Source organism: Chaetodon auriga, chromosome 17 (genome assembly GCF_051107435.1).
Source record: "Chaetodon auriga isolate fChaAug3 chromosome 17, fChaAug3.hap1, whole genome shotgun sequence".
NCBI lineage: Eukaryota > Metazoa > Chordata > Actinopteri > Chaetodontiformes > Chaetodontidae > Chaetodon > Chaetodon auriga.
The window spans coordinates 15,397,904-15,413,324 of record NC_135090.1 but is presented as its reverse complement, the minus strand read 5'-3'; the positions used below and the strand labels follow the sequence as shown (position 1 = coordinate 15,413,324).

The 15,421-nt window shown below is 43.4% G+C and overlaps 1 protein-coding gene across 7 annotated transcripts in view; it reads left to right on the top strand.

Moving 5' to 3' along the window:
• The window catches only part of ptk2aa (protein tyrosine kinase 2aa), a 57,032-nt gene that overhangs the window by 12,226 nt on the left and 29,385 nt on the right, over positions 1 to 15,421 (top strand). For 4 of the 7 annotated variants that reach the window (XM_076753844.1, XM_076753841.1, XM_076753843.1 and 1 more), the window contains exons 1-7: positions 5,095 to 5,910; positions 7,458 to 7,702; positions 9,487 to 9,656; positions 10,793 to 10,880; positions 11,329 to 11,408; positions 11,886 to 11,948; positions 14,236 to 14,290. In XM_076753844.1, the coding sequence (XP_076609959.1) occupies positions 5,787 to 5,910; positions 7,458 to 7,702; positions 9,487 to 9,656; positions 10,793 to 10,880; positions 11,329 to 11,408; positions 11,886 to 11,948; positions 14,236 to 14,290 (825 nt within the window). In that variant the 5' untranslated portion in view covers positions 5,095 to 5,786. Of the gene's footprint in view, positions 1 to 2,146; positions 2,174 to 5,094; positions 5,911 to 7,457; positions 7,703 to 9,486; positions 9,657 to 10,792; positions 10,881 to 11,328; positions 11,409 to 11,885; positions 11,949 to 14,235; positions 14,291 to 15,421 lie in introns of those variants that run through there. The other 3 variants (XM_076753846.1, XM_076753845.1, XM_076753847.1) reach the window with 2 other exon arrangements.

Genomic DNA, 15,421 nt, shown 5'->3' with positions numbered 1-15,421 from the left:
GCTGGCTCATGACACGGGTATGAAAGAGAGACGCAGCGTGTCTGTGAATTAGCAGACAAAATTAAGATTGTGGTGACATTAATCCAAATTTTAGCATTTTTTTTTTCTCTTTCCTTTTCAGCTGTAATTCTGAGGGCAACTGTGTGTGTTTTGGCTTAAGAGATTTTGTGCTGCCAGAACTCCTCTATTTATTTTGCTGTCAACACTCCACAATAGCTTGTATACGCCACAGTAGGAAAACAGTTGGAGTAACTGAGAGGACTTTCTGCAGCATACTCACCTTGAACAACACGAGTGTGGATGTAAGAGCAGTTAACAATTCGACAACATATGCTAAATAAATTGTAGGATAGACAGCAGTATATCTGGGTCCTCGCTCCTCTCCTCCTGTGTGTGTGATTCTTGAGAACAGCTTGAGGAGCAGGTGTTTTGGGCCGCCTGCCAGTCTACGTGCGTGCGTGCGTGCGTGTGTGTGTGTGTGTGTGTGTGTGTGTGTGTGTGTGTGTGTAAGACCCATGGCCCTCTTTGATATATGTGCAGTGGAGGCTGTTAAACAGACTGGTATATAATTAGCACCATGCTAGCACTCCTGCAGGATATTCTGTGGAGACAAAGATTACATAGCGAGCCATAGTTAACACTTTTCAACACAGTGTTGCTAATGACTCCAATCAGTGAGTTGTATGCCATGAATCACACAAAAAAAATCACGTGTTTTAACGAATTATTTGCAGCAATAGCAAAGACAGCAATATGTTTCTTCCTGCTCTCCAGGCGCTGTCTAATCTTGTTTGTCAGACAAGATAAGGCCACAGTCTCCAATGGTTTTTAGTCTAGACTGTAGCAATGCCAGTTTGGCTGCTGATGCCGGGCTACATAGCACTTAACTTACATTGAACTCTTACAAGAGAGACAGGGAAAAACAAATAATGGAGAGTGAGCATCCATGGGACAGATGGTGTGTGTAGGGTTCAGATCTATCTGCTGTAAATGTCATTATAGACACATTAAGACGGGAACAGCAGGGTGTGCTGTACTGATTTATTATAATGGTTGTGTTCAACTTAAACCTGGAGAGGATATGCAAACAAGTCTTACAAAAGCCTGAATATTTAGTATAGCAGCGTGCTGACTTGACTTGACCTGCACTGAAGTCAGAATACAAGAACAGAGGAAAGAGTTTTCCTATCAGGGATAATAAGAATTAGACTATTATGAAATTGTTGACCTTTATTATCTTATGGTGCCATTTGACATGATGGCTATATACTATATACTACATACCCAATATGTGTTCTATCATCCCCAACTGACTGTAGGGTCCTGGTTTCATATTACAAAGGGTTTGTCGATAGACACACCATGAGTCACCTTGTTGGTATTTCCTTTTGGGTTGTGGGCTTTCTTCTTACCATTACATCATTTTTGTTGACAACCCCTGCTGTCATTTCACCCTGCATGTGTGTGTATGTGTGCACATCAGGGTGTCTAAAGCACTTAGGCACTTATCCTCTTGACCTCCTGCTGCACACAGCCCTATCACTGCTCTAACTGGGTGTCAAGTTTTCGAAATGCTTCTCCCGGGCTTCCTGTGAGGGTTTGGGAGCTGCAGTATCGATGCAGTTCAGCGTACCTAGCCACTCAATAACAGAGAAGGACTGCCGCTTTTAGCCAGCCTTAAAACCCAAAGGTTTTGCACAGTTGTGTTCAGAAACCTGTAAACTCTGCAACCACGTTGTGTTGCGAACAAAGGCAAGAAGATAGAGAAGAAGAACATCCTCACCTCACAGCCGGTGAGCAGGAAGCCTTGAACAGCAACCCTGTTCCTCAGCATATCCCAGTTCGCTCTTTTAAACAGTGACCCTCCGGCCAATGGTGGGGGTAAATCATGTAACAATGGGATATTGATTCTAAAAAAAAAATCAATCAGTATCCTGTTGAAGAGTCAACAGGATATTGACTGAAGCTGTTAAATTTGACAAATGTTGTGCAGCACTCACAGGCATTCTCTTTGCAATTGACATTCATTAACACAACTGTGAACACCTGCTGTGGGACTCAATACATTTCAGTTTTATTCTGACCTGATGATTTCTTTATTCATTGGCTCATGATTAACTCTGTTATTCCTCTGTTTGTCTTGCAGATATTTCCAGGATTGCCTACTACACAGGTGAGTGGCCGACCCCGTACAGCGCTGGTGATCTTTCAGCTGCTTCACTCACTCATACACAGTTTGCAGCAGCTCAAGTGTGGTCAGGTCACCACAAGGGGTCCCTAACAGGGAGTAGAGGAGGAGTATGAATGTGAAACTCCATTCATGACCATTCAGTTGGCTTAGCTGTCATCATGTGATGACAAGCCAACTGCATCACAACTGAGTCTACCTCAGTTTGCTGTCCCACACATTGCATATGAGTGATGACAATAGGTGTATGTGTTGTTTTATAGTTTGTGCATGCATGTGAGAAGCAAGCTGTTTTACTCAGAAGCTCAAGGTGCTAATAATCAGTATTGGTTCTAATGAGAAGAGACGCTAATTGCACAATTTTATTTGAGACATGTTTGTGAGTGTGTGAGACAACAAGGGAGAAAACAGACAGCGTGGGACTGTTTGTGTGTGTGTGTGAGGGTGTTGGTTTTATTAGTGCAGACAGGGGTGAGGAACAAAGTGAGCACTGCTCCAGTTGGAGTGTGTGACTAATTGTAATCTTCACACTGCAGATTAAGAAAAAAATATGTTCCTTGAAGACAGTCCAAGTTTGACTCCCAACCCTGAGGGTGTATTTGTTTCCTTTGAATGTTTATGTGTCGTGGCATCATGCCCTGAAAAAGGCCTCGCTCCTGAAACTATGAATTCTTCAGACATTGTCTTCCATTCGCCAGCATACTGTCCACTGCCAGTGTGTTGCACATCAATTGTTGCCAGCTGTGAGGAAGCAAGGTAATAACAATGGAATTGTCAATACAGATGTAGAGTTGGACAGGATGTTTTAAGGGTAATTTCAGGGGGGTTTTTTGTGGGTTTGTTGGCTTAATTAAAAGACTGTTTTCTTGTAAGTTTAGGTTTCGGTTCCTTCGTGCCTTAGTCGGTAACCTTCAGGTGTGGGGGTCTTGATCAGTGCAGTACCTCCACAGTCTTCATATTGTTTGCTTAGGTACTTTTCACTGCACCATCAAGTTTTATGTGGCGCTTGTTAATTTTAGAATATGTTTGACACTGTAAAGTGTAAAGAACAATGGACCTAATTACAACTTCATTACTGTATTACGGACTAATGGATGGAGCTGTAAAGTTGATTTTGTCAGTCGTAAAAGGTGCTGTGACTGTGAATGATGGTGGTAAAGGTGTAAAAAAAACAAAAAAAGAGCATAAGAGTGATGTAGTAATGTGAAGAAATGATGCAGATTACCAGCAGGAAAAAGCTGTTTCCATCTAAAATCCGTTTGTCACTCAAATAGCCTTTGAATTTTTTCTTCAAGGCACTAATGTGAGCACATTAATTGTTCACTGATTAAACATATTACAGTTCTGTGCTTCACCTGAATCTTTGAATTTCTATTTGCGTTCAGTAGATGGTGGGCGTTGTGATTTCCTCCCCTGCTGAAATAATTATGTGTTCATAAACACAAAGCGAGATAGAGAAAGACGGAGAGAGAGAGAGAGACTTTGGCACAGTCCCAAAAGAGCGCTTCCCATTCATGGCAACATCCGGCCCTCTCACAAAAGGCTTTCAATAGCGCAGAGACACACACACACACACACACACACACACACACACACATATACACACGAACACCCAACTAAAACCCCCTCCTCCCACCAGATTTTCATAACAATGGCCAGTGCCTGAATTAGAGCGCACATTATAGGAAAGCCACATGTACACACACACCGACACACACACAAGGTACCATCAGGATTTCAAGTTTCTGACTTCTCTGTGAGCATTTGTGTTAGTGTGTGTGTTCAGTAACTCGTCTGTTCAGTTCTCCAGTGGAGGACGTGTTCGGCCATATAAACGTCCATTTGATTAATGGAGGCTGGCATCTGGCCGGCTGTAACACTCACAGAGATGGGTGCCACTCGTTCGCAGGATATTGTAGGCAGGCTGCCTTGGAGATGAGCCTTTGGGGCAGCACCTCGAGCACTTTGAGAGATAGAGAGTGTATGACCCCTAAGATACAGGCTGAATGACTTTGAATGTGCAGTGTGAAGTGTGATTGATTGAGACCTTGTAGTCTGGAGGTGGATGGGTTGGCACGTTGCTGTTAGCTTGCACGCTGGGTACGGCCAGGGCAACGTCTGTGTTGGCGAAAACGCTCTTTTATTCTCATTTTTCGTTTGATGTATTTATTCTTTGTTCACAGCATTTTGTTAGAAAGGAAGATGTGCGTGTTCTGGTAATTTCCTTATCCGGGTTGGCTGAGTTGAAAGAGTAGAGCCCAGGGGATGCTGGCGGTTCACCTTAGAGCTGAATGATGAAGTAGTGGACACTGTGGAGATTTTCAGCCTCGAATGTGCTTTGGGAGGAGTGTACAAAGGAGGATGATGAAGATCTAAAGTGTTTTTGGGCTTTCTGATAAGCAACAGTGATCACAGCTTCTGACCTGTTTCCTTCATATGTCTTTGTCTTGTTTTTGCTTGTACGTTCAGTGGCTGACATACTGTAGACGTGTAGATATCTTCTCTTCCTTTGCTTTGCATTTGCAGTTGTAGCAATAATGGTACAACATGAGGGCTGCTCTGAGGTCAGTTTAATAAACAGAAGTGGGAGGGATTTTTTTTTTTCATTGAGCACCATAGACTAGCGAGATTAGCATATTAATAGTTTCTAGCTCCTCCCGGTTCTCCAGCAGCCCCCTCTCTCTTGATCTCTCTCATTCCCCACTCAACTTTCTTTCAGTTGTGCTGCTATGTCCTCGTTTTCCTCTCATTCATCCTGAAACAATCGGCGCATTTCTCTCTCTCTCCCTCTCTGCCCCGCTGTCTCTGCTTCCTATGTTTTTCTGGCTCACTCTTCTCTCGCTTTCTTTTTCCAAGAGAAGAAGATAACTTTCTGTTTGTATATCACTGAGCACAGTAATTGTCTCTCCTGCTCTGTGACCGCTAACTTGACTGAGTCTCCGCTGGGTCAACACTGTCGAAGCTGGATTTGGCTGTGAACCTTTGCAGGAGGAACGCTCTTCTCACCGTCAGAGGGACTCCACTGAGTGAAATAAGCCGAATCCTCTCCTGAGCGATGGTCGCTTGACTCTTCCACAGCAACTGTGTAACTATGGAGTGCAGGCATGGGGCAGAAATTGGGCAGAAAACAAACAGTGTGTTGTCATCAGAGAGGGGCCGCTGAGGAGTAATTTGGAGGTGGAGAGAAAAAGAAGTTTGTGGATGAAACTAACTTTACTTCTCTCTGGATCTCTTCTTGACTCGTGCAACTTTGGTTAACAGGAAGAGTTGACAAAGAAGAAAGTCTCAGAAGGATGGGATTTTTTTATGCTTTCCTGTTGATGTGTTTTCTGTAGCATCTTTACACTCAAGCGTCAACAGAGCAGAAAATTGGCCTTTTTGAGGATTACCGCTGTTACCCCTCTGGAAGTAACTCTTGGCTAACGAAGCTGTTGACAAAAGCTGGAGACAAAGATTTCTGCCTGGGAGACAGACTGTGTGTGCATGTGTGTGTCTGTGTGTATGCGTATGTTTTAGCATTCTTGCAATTGTGTCAGGACCTTGGTGTGCGTGTGTTTTATTTATCTAACTTCTGCACACGAGGCGTTCAGTGTGTGTGATGCGTGGTTGCGAGACCGCCAGCTGTCTATCTGTCGTCGGTGCAGGCAGACACAGAGAGGGACAGACATGTGTTTCCATGGCAATGAGCGGCTGTAGCCCCTTCCCCATGTGTTGGGACAGAGGTATGAATGAAATCTTCGCGCACACACAGAAACGCAAACACAAGTAGCATGAAGCCCCTGCGCAGTGTGACATCTGACTCCATGGGAACTGACTTGGTATAAAGCCAAAGCTGCTGCTCTGCAGAAGTTGTGTGTGTGTATGTTTGTGTGTGTGTGTGTGTGCATGCAAGATGGATAGATAAAGAAGTAGGTTAAAGTGCTGAAAGCCATCGGTGTGATTTGTTGATATAAAAGTCATTACCATTTGAAATTGGCAGAGTAATATAAGGGCACTTTTTTAATCTTACTGTGATATATCCCTCAACAGCTTTACAGTCCTTCCTCTGAGTTGCGTGTGTGTGTGTGTGTGTGTGTGTGTGTGTCTCTTTGTGTATCCGCTCTCCCCGTCTGTCTCTCTCAGGTGTAATTACCTGCTAGAACATATCAATTTTCCTTTTAATGGAGGAGAGAGGAGAAGCACGGGTCGAAAGGGAAGCAGAAAAAGAGAGAGTGAAAGAGATCTCAGTATCTGTTTCTACAGAGAGTCATGATTACAACAGCACACACAGGCACACACACACACACACACACACATAAACAAAACACACGTCTTTCACACTCGTACGCAGAGCGAGAGGACGCACTTCTTGTCGGGCATTCCCAGATGAAGTTGCCATGAAATTCCAGGAAGTGTGTCAATGTCGTGACTTCTTATTCAGGAAGAACGTCAGCCTGAGGTGCATTGTCTTCTTTGTGTTATAGACACAGGTGCTTACATAGCGAGCCTTGACCCTGACTGCACCTATTTCTCTCTCTGGTGTCTCATTGTTCAGTGTTTTTCATCTTGCCGAAGAGCGTCATATAAGAAACATTCACTGTACAAGGTTTGTTCCAAGTAAGACGAGAGCAGGAGTCAAGTCCACTACATCTGAAGTGCATCAGTCTGTTGTTGACAGCAGAGAGAAAGAGAAAACATGAGTATCAGTCCTTTATTGGAGGTGATACAATCAGTGGATTCATTGATAATTGAAAACTGTTATTAAAATGGGTGGCTTGTTTCAGTCATTTCTTTTTGCAAATATGCCAAACATTTGCTGCTCAGGCTTCCTAAATGTGACCATTTGCTGCTCCCCTTTGTCTTATATGATAGTGAATTCAATATAAGAACAAGCAACTTCATGTAGACCTGAAACAATCAATAATTCATTGGCAAATAATTTGAAAATCCAGTTGTTGTTTTTTTTTCTTTTATGTCATTGTAAGCTGGGTATTTGTGTGTTTTGGACTGTTTGTTGCACAAAACAAGCAATGTCAAGATGTCACCTTGAGCATTAGCATTAGCATGAAATGAATAATCGGTGGATGAAGATAAAAATCAGCAGATAATTTGGTGATGAAAATAGACCTCATACCTCTCCCAAGTATGTGGGGCAACAGTGAATATTTGCTCACAGGCTAAACTCTCATGGGAGGGATTAAGATAAAAAATGTCCTGTACTCTCTTCTGATTCTACTCTTTATTCTTCCTCATTTCACCGATGTCTGATTTGCCCTTTTCTCCTGCCCAGAATATGACAGACACCTAGCAGCAGCAGTGTCAGCAGGGAAAACCATGGCGACGGCCTACCTGGACCCCAACCTGAACCATACCCTCCTGGGAGGTGCCAAGTCACGGCTGAGCGCGGGGGGGTCTGACCGAACCATAGCCGGCTCCGTGGACAGGGTTCTGAAAGTCTTTCATCACTTTGAGACCAACACTGAAAACAGCTGCTGGTCCTCCAATATCAGATATGGAGATGCAACGGATGTCAGGGTAAGAAGAGACACACACTTTGTCTCACTGAATGTGTGTGTCTCGACAAAAAATACCACGAAAAGACCATCCGTTTGCCTCTCATTGCTTTCCATGTTTCCTGCCCTCTCGGTGTCTCCCCAAGCCCATTTGTTCCTCCTGAAGATATAAATCCTAAAAAAATGGGTCACAAGTAGAGAGCTTAATTTTTAAACATGACAAAGTGTGTGCAGCCACGCTAACAGCTCTGTGAGGCTGCACTTAGGCAAAGTGGCGGTTTGAGATAAATGCTCATCAGATGAAGCTGATGAGATTGTCACTACTTCTGCGGATGTTTGTCATAAACCAAATTATTGGACAAATAAAATGTTTTGATCTGATGAGACATGAGAAGGCATCACCAAATGAATGTATAGCGAACATGAATGCCCGCATCAAATTTCACAGCAGTCCATCTATTAGATGTTGAAACATTATCTCAGTCAGCCTCATGGTGGCGCTAGAGGAAAAGTCAGGGGATCACAAAAGTCATTAGGACTCATTCTCTGGGGTCAATGAGTGTCTGATCAAAATTTCAAGGCAATCCATCCAATAGTTATTGAGATTTTTCAGTCTGAGCCAAAGTGGCAGAGCGACGTTGCCATCTGTAGCCTTTCTAACGATGCTAATGGCCTGGCTCTGAGTAAGTTCCTAAAACAGCTGGGCGCTGTTATTTTTAGCTAATATGAGTAATTACTGCATTTGCTGGGGACTATTTTCAGATGTGGATGAATACACATTTGGTGCTCTGGTGAGTATGGCTCCATGGCTCAGAAGAATAAGCTAGATCAGGTTTTAATTACGTAGCTGATACTTGTTAGACAGACCTATTCATCATTGATTTTTTCCTGTTCAGGATGCATGTTGCCAACCAGAAAATGTAGAATATCCGCAGCCTTTTTCTTCTGAAACTGAACAATATAACATTCACAGTGGAAATACTTTCATGACACTGTCCACTATATGCTGCAGTTTACCCCCAGCAGCAGTTTCAAAGGTGGATTTTTGCTGTTTGTCCTCAGCTCAAGGTCCTAGCTGTCTGCTCCGATAAAGGACACTCAGCACACTGAGAATATTTTGCTCGAAAAATATATAATACCCTCGGGGCGCAGTCTGTGTGTGTGTGTGTACGTGAGTGCACCAGTCTAGGTTTACTTGGCAGTATGCTTTTAGATCCACTCTCATGATGCAGAAACTACTTAACACTGCTAAAAGTTCAGTGGTCATGCTGGATACATCACTGCAAGTGTCCTCTCCTCCTCTCCTCTGCTGTCCTCTCCTCACTCTCTCCTTCAGTATCTAGGTCAGACCCCCTAGCATTTTACATGGCAACACACATGGTGCTGTGAGCATTATGGTGCGTGTGTGTATGATGTCTGTCAACTTGTTTGGGTGGGAATGTCATGTTAAATCGCTTCAAGTCACCTACACACGCACATACACATGGATACACTCATGCCCTCATTGGCCTGATGTAAAAAAGGCCAAACATAAACGCTGGCACAGTTGGCACACTGAGGTGTGGCAGCCTGACTTCTGTGCAGACTGGCAAACTGTTTCTGTCTAATGGGCATCTTTGTTTTATTTAGTGCTCACCACACTGATGTACATGTGTTGGGCCAGCACAACTAGGACAGTAATGTAGATGAAGTGGAAGATTCTTTGCAGTTTAGCCCAATTACACCGGTGCAACATATTTAACTGTGTAGGGGAAGTTGGTGGAAAAAAAGTTAAAGACAGTAAAATTGTCCCCTCTTTGTTTCCAGGGAATCATCCAGAAAATTCTGGACATCCACAAAGTGCGCTGGACGTCTTGTTTTGGACTGCGTCTCAGCAACATCCAATCCAGAGAGCAGGTGCACTGGCTCCACCCCGATATGGGCGTGTCCCACGTCAGAGAAAAATACGAGCAGGCTCGACCGAACGAGGAGTGGAGGTGAGAGAAGAAGAGTGTGTGTGTCGTCCCCTGAGCAGTGTGTATCAGAGATTACATTAAACACAGTATGCTGAAGCTTCACTACGTCAGGCTGCAAACAAAGCACATGTCTCACACAGAGCTGCTGTTTTTCAGTGATTTGATTGGCTAAGGCGGACAGGAAGCAGTGTGAGGAGGGTTGCGAGCATAAACTTGAGGCATCAGACAACAGCAGTCCACAAAGCTGTACATTTTACAGCTTCTGTTGAGATCCTAGACTAAAATGTGTCTTGTTCCTCATAGAATGGGAAGTGAAATCTGGTGTGACCTGAGGTGGAAAACTGTTATAATGTCAAGAAGTTACCAGGCAGTGAAGTGGGTGCGCTTTATTTATTAGATGTCACAAATTATAATCCACAGCATTCAGGTTCTGTGGCAGGTGTGTGCAGGCCCTTGATGAAAGAACGATAAAGAAAGGCTGTCACGTTACACTTTATAACCAGTTTCCTGGAGATTATACGTGACTTATTTGGCCTTGTAAATGTGGTCATAGTCCCTGTCTCAGCTAGCGGGCTTCAGCAGTCTGCCCTATTGTATACCAAAGTAGCAGAAGTGATCTATTGCAAACAATGCATGAAAAATAGTGCAACCCGTCTGCTGTGTGGTGATGGGAGGCCTTGTGTTTGTGGTGGTTTGGCAGTTTGGATGCTAATGCACTGGTATATATTACGTTTATTGTGGCCGTCTTGGTGCTAATGCTATTATGAGGTGGAGACCTTTTGCACTGTGGACGTAAAAAGAGAGAGAAACAGATGCCTGCTTTGTCTGACTAAGTCAACATCTCTGTCTGTCTCTCCACAGACCTTGCAATCAGCCTTCTCATTTGCACTCCTGTGCATCAATTTTGTCCTCACCTCCTTCTGTGTATTTCTCTCCCCTCTCCTCCTCCTTGCCTTTCCTCTGCACTTGATGTAACATCCTTAAACTCTGATGTTTTTACCATATGGAAGGCGTCTCAAACATATCACTTTATCCCAGCGTTTCTCTCCAGTAGATGTAGAAGCTGTGAGAGGTGGAGACTTGTTTTTGCTGTTTAAGTTGGAGAATGTTATTGCTGTATAACACACTCACTCTTCCGTTCTTGCTGTCCTCTGTAGGTATGAGTTAAGGATCCGGTATCTTCCAAAGGGCTTTTTGCAGCAATTTACAGAAGACAAACCTACACTCAACTGCTTCTACCACCAGGTAGACACACAAACAGACATGCAAACACACCGAGGCACCCAGACACACAAGCATATTTTATGTTCTTCCAGCAGCTTGCCAGTACCGAGACATAAGGCACTGCTTAAAGACCGTGTGTGTTTGCCTTTTGGTAATCTAGGTCAGAAGGGGTGTGTATTTCTGTGTGTGTGTGTGTGTGGTAGATGGCTTGCCATTTTTAATTTGTTGAGAAAAATCTGTTTAATAAGCATGTTTTTGTGGAATGGCTGTAGCTCAGGAGGTCGAGCGAGTTGTCAGCTGATCACAGGGCTGGTGGTTCAATCTCTACCTCCTGTCTGCCTGTTGAAGTGTCCCTGTGCAAGATGCTGACACTGGCCATGTTCAGGCCGGCACCCAGCGTGCTAGCTTTTTAGCCATTTTGTATATGCATGAATGAGGATGAAGCCATTTACCATGTTGTGTCCCGCAGGTGAAGAATGACTACATGACAGAGATCGGGGATCAGGTGGAGCAAGATGTAGCTCTGAAACTGGGCTGTCTAGAAATCAGGTGGGAAGCTCTCACTCTGCAAACCAGTGGCTCTCTTTCAGGACTTTGTCGTCCATGAATAACTTAAAGCTACAGTGTGTTGTAATACCACAAACCGCTAAAGTTCTTTATATTGAATGGCTTTTTACATAAAAAACAAAGGTTTGTTCTCATCAGAGATTAACAATGGTCCCTCTTGGCAGCATTTGTGAATGTACATTATTCGAAGCAACACCTACGTCTAATATAAAAACCTTCAAATGATCATTTCAGAGGCCACAAGCCAAAATGTGTTGGTCTTATAAACCTTCTTTGATACTACAAATGCTGGAGTTTCGACCTCCTTTGTACACTTTAAAGTAGGTGAAGTTGTGCCATAAATCTCTCCTGAACTGTGTTTGGTACAAATTTACCGAGCAGTCCCTTTACCGCGGGTGTGCCTGCAGTGAATGGATCTGACCTTGTTCTCGCTCTGTGTCCCGCTGGTTTCAATTCTAGGAGGTTCTTCAAAGAGATGCGAGGAAACGCCCTGGACAAGAAATCCAACTATGAACTACTTGAGTAAGTATTTTCTTCACTTTCAGTCCAACTCACAACCTTTCCGTTACATCACATCCTCCCTCTACCTGGAAATATATTTTGTAACCCAGCAGAAATAACAGAAAAACAACAGTGTCTCAGTTTTTGGTACACGGTTCCTCGTGCAGTTCCTAGAAATCTGTGTAAGTGTGAAACAGTTGAAAGGATCTCAGCAAGAGTTCGGGAATTGCACATAAGTCTGGGAACATTTAGAAATCAAAATTGTTGTTTAACTTCGTTGCAGTCCAACTGTGATTTGACATGTTTTTACATTCAGTCTAGCAACGATCACTTTCAAAACTGCGTTTTGTCCGTCACCCAATCACCTGTGTTTAATTTGTGTAGATGTATGTGGGATTGGCTGCTCTATCTGTGTTGGCTCTGGAGCTTGCTCCCTGGTAGATGGATGTCGATGAAGGACATTGGCCCTAACGAGGCTTGGCTCTAACGCGGTCTGATTCTAATGAGCTGCCCTCTTCCAGTGAAGTCTTTCTTCCTCTCCATCAGCCTAACGAGCTCTCCAATTAACCGAGAAGAATGCCCACTGTCTTTCCGTCTTTGTCTCTCCTCTTCATCCTCCCAGTCTTCTCTGTCTGTCTCTCTTCTCTAAGTTCTCTTACTCTAGGTTTGTCTGTGTGCTTCCTTTCTTTGTTTTTCCTCTCTCTTTCCCCGTCTGCCTCTCTGTTGATTGGAAAAAGATGTTGCGAGAGAGTTAGAGGGAAAGGGCTGTTGGGGCTTTGATACACCATGCTGACAGTTGGCTGTCAGGGCTGCTGTTCAGTGTCTGTGGTGGATCGCCGCCCATACATGTTGTCGTCTGACACTGTTGGCTGTAGTCTGCGCTTAACAATGCCCACTGACCATTTTGAATTGCTGGTGGAGAAACCAGTGAGAGACTTGTTTGCTCAGTTTAACACATTAGTTATCTCATCTATGTCATTTCTGCTTTTCTCTTCGTTCTTCGAGTAGCAAAAGACCACAAATAAAAGCTTTATTTCCAAGCGTTTCCTCGAAGGAGCTTTAATTTCCCGTCCCTTTTACGCTAGCTGGAATTAATTAGAAGTGTGCCAGTTGAACTGCCAGTTGAATACTGTCTCTGTTTTCCCCCATATTTGTACCAGCTGCATAGTTCTTTCCAGGAAACATCTTGGATATTATTAGAAGACTCATATTTTCATTTTGTTCCCCCCAAGTATTTAATAAGATTTGCAGATTTCCTTTAGTGTGACAATGTTAGGCTTGTTTGTTTTGTTTGCATTTCCATGTTGTTTGGATTTGTTGTATTGTTTAGAAGGACAAACTGCCTGCGTAGCTCCTCTTATGAAGTGAACATATGTGCAAGTTGGAGATCAGCTGGCTGTAGTTGGCGCTAGTCCTTGTGGTTTGTGAGCTAATGCAAAGCGTGTAATCAGCGGGCCTTTGTCAGGGCTCGTTCTTTGTGTCCTTTGCTTCATTTGCTTTTTGTTGCTCCTGTGACAGACATTGCTTCGAGGATTGCGGGGTTGACATACAGCATGTTTCATAAAGTTATCCTTTCCTAGACATGATGATGGAAAACCCCAAGCGAAATAACAGTATTTGCATGTGTGTGTGTTTTAAGCTGGGGCAAGTCTGGCACTTTAGACAACCACAAGGCAGCATCCAAAAGCTTATTTACTGCATTTTTTCTGTGATTTACAACTTACTCAACACCATCTCAATTGAAATCCCAACCCTGGTATACACCACACACTATAATAATACTATAATAATGATTTGAGACTGATATTTGACCTATGTTGGAGAGCAAGGATGATGTAAGCTCTTAGCCTTCACTTACTCTCTCTCCACCCGTTCTCTCCTCCTTCCCCCCGCGCTTGTCTTTTCTCCAGAGGAGTTTGAGTCATTAGCTAGCTTCCTGTTTTAGCTCTGCACATCTTTCTTTGTCTCTGTGGTCTCCCTCTTTGTACTCCTCCCCGCCGCTCTCTATCTCTCTCTTTCTGCTCTCTCTGCTTTTCCTCAGCCCCGTCTCTTAGGAAAAGATGAGTAGTGTTCTGGAGTCAGCACTTAGTCATAGCTTTCTGTTTCTGTTTTCAGTTTTTTGTCTTCAGTTGCCTGTCTGCCTAACTCTATCTGTCTGTAGATGTTGTTAGTAATTTCTCTGCGGAGGAAAAAAATAATCTGCTGAGATCGGATAAAGTTTAAAGCGCTTGTCAATTAGCATTCCTCAGTGTAATTAGAGCATAATAAACATGCTTCTGTATCTCTCTCTCTCTGTCTCTCTTTACAGGAAGGATGTTGGTTTGAGGCGCTTTTTCCCAAAAGACCTGTTGGATTCAGTCAAGGTGAGAATGATGAGTGTTGAACTGAGATCAAAAGAGAGGTGGATACACAGCCTTTAATGTGTCAGGTCGCTGGAACAAACACTGTACTCGCTTTCTTCTCTTGAAATAATATTCAGCAAGAGAGTTTCTGCTCAAACCTTTGGTGTCCTGTGAGTGTGCGGTGCTCTCCCCTCATTCAGCAGCTGCTTTCACTGTGCCCCAGCTGCTCGTGTGGAGTTGCTCAGTTACCAAAAGTAACCAGACCTTGTGGTTTTATGGGCAGCTTCATAGTGTAAGTGAAGGCTCCTCTGAGCCAGTTTTTTTGAGTGTGTTACTCGATGTGTTGTCAGGCCTTGTCTGGTCTGGCTGGCAGAGTGTGAAACAGTCCAAGATTCAGCAAGATTGAAATGAAATCTTGGCCAGCTAACCAGTGAAGTTTAGATAAATGAGTAAGATAAGCGAGAGAAAAATGTTTATTTTTAGCAGAAAACCTGCGTGTACTGTATACCAATGAGTGTGATGAATGTGGAAGCCTTATGCCAGCTGGAGTACACAGAAAGAAACTGGGATACTGTTGCATATAAACAATGTCCCAGGTTCTGAATGCTGTCTGGCGTGTCACAAGGTGTGTAAAACAAATAATATGATGATCAATGAAGTAATGATGATTTGATGCTGAAGTAAGGGAAAAGTGTGAGCTCAGTAAAGCACAGCACATGTTGTGTGTTGGATTTAATTTTCCATTTCCAGTGATGAGATGAAGAAGTTCTGTCCAGACAAGCGGTAACTTCAGCAGAGTTCAGACAGCCAGGAAACAAACTGTGGTCATCCTCAACTGTTAGGTAACACAGTCGGTTTAGAAATGAGTGGCTCAGACTTAACAGAATGAAAACACACCTGCAGGCCTATTATCAGAAATCTGGATGCTGTTTTGATCATGTATACAGAAATATCAATATTGAGGGCAAGAGTTGAAACCAGGATACTGGTTTTCATGTAAATATAGTCAATGGTTGATCACAGTATCTGAAGTTTTGCTGGATTTTAGCAGTATTGTTTTCCCATCTTAAATATAATATCAAACAGTACTACATAGAGGTAAATAACAGCTCAGCTTAGTGAAGGTTTCTACTTAAATTTGTTTGTATTGAT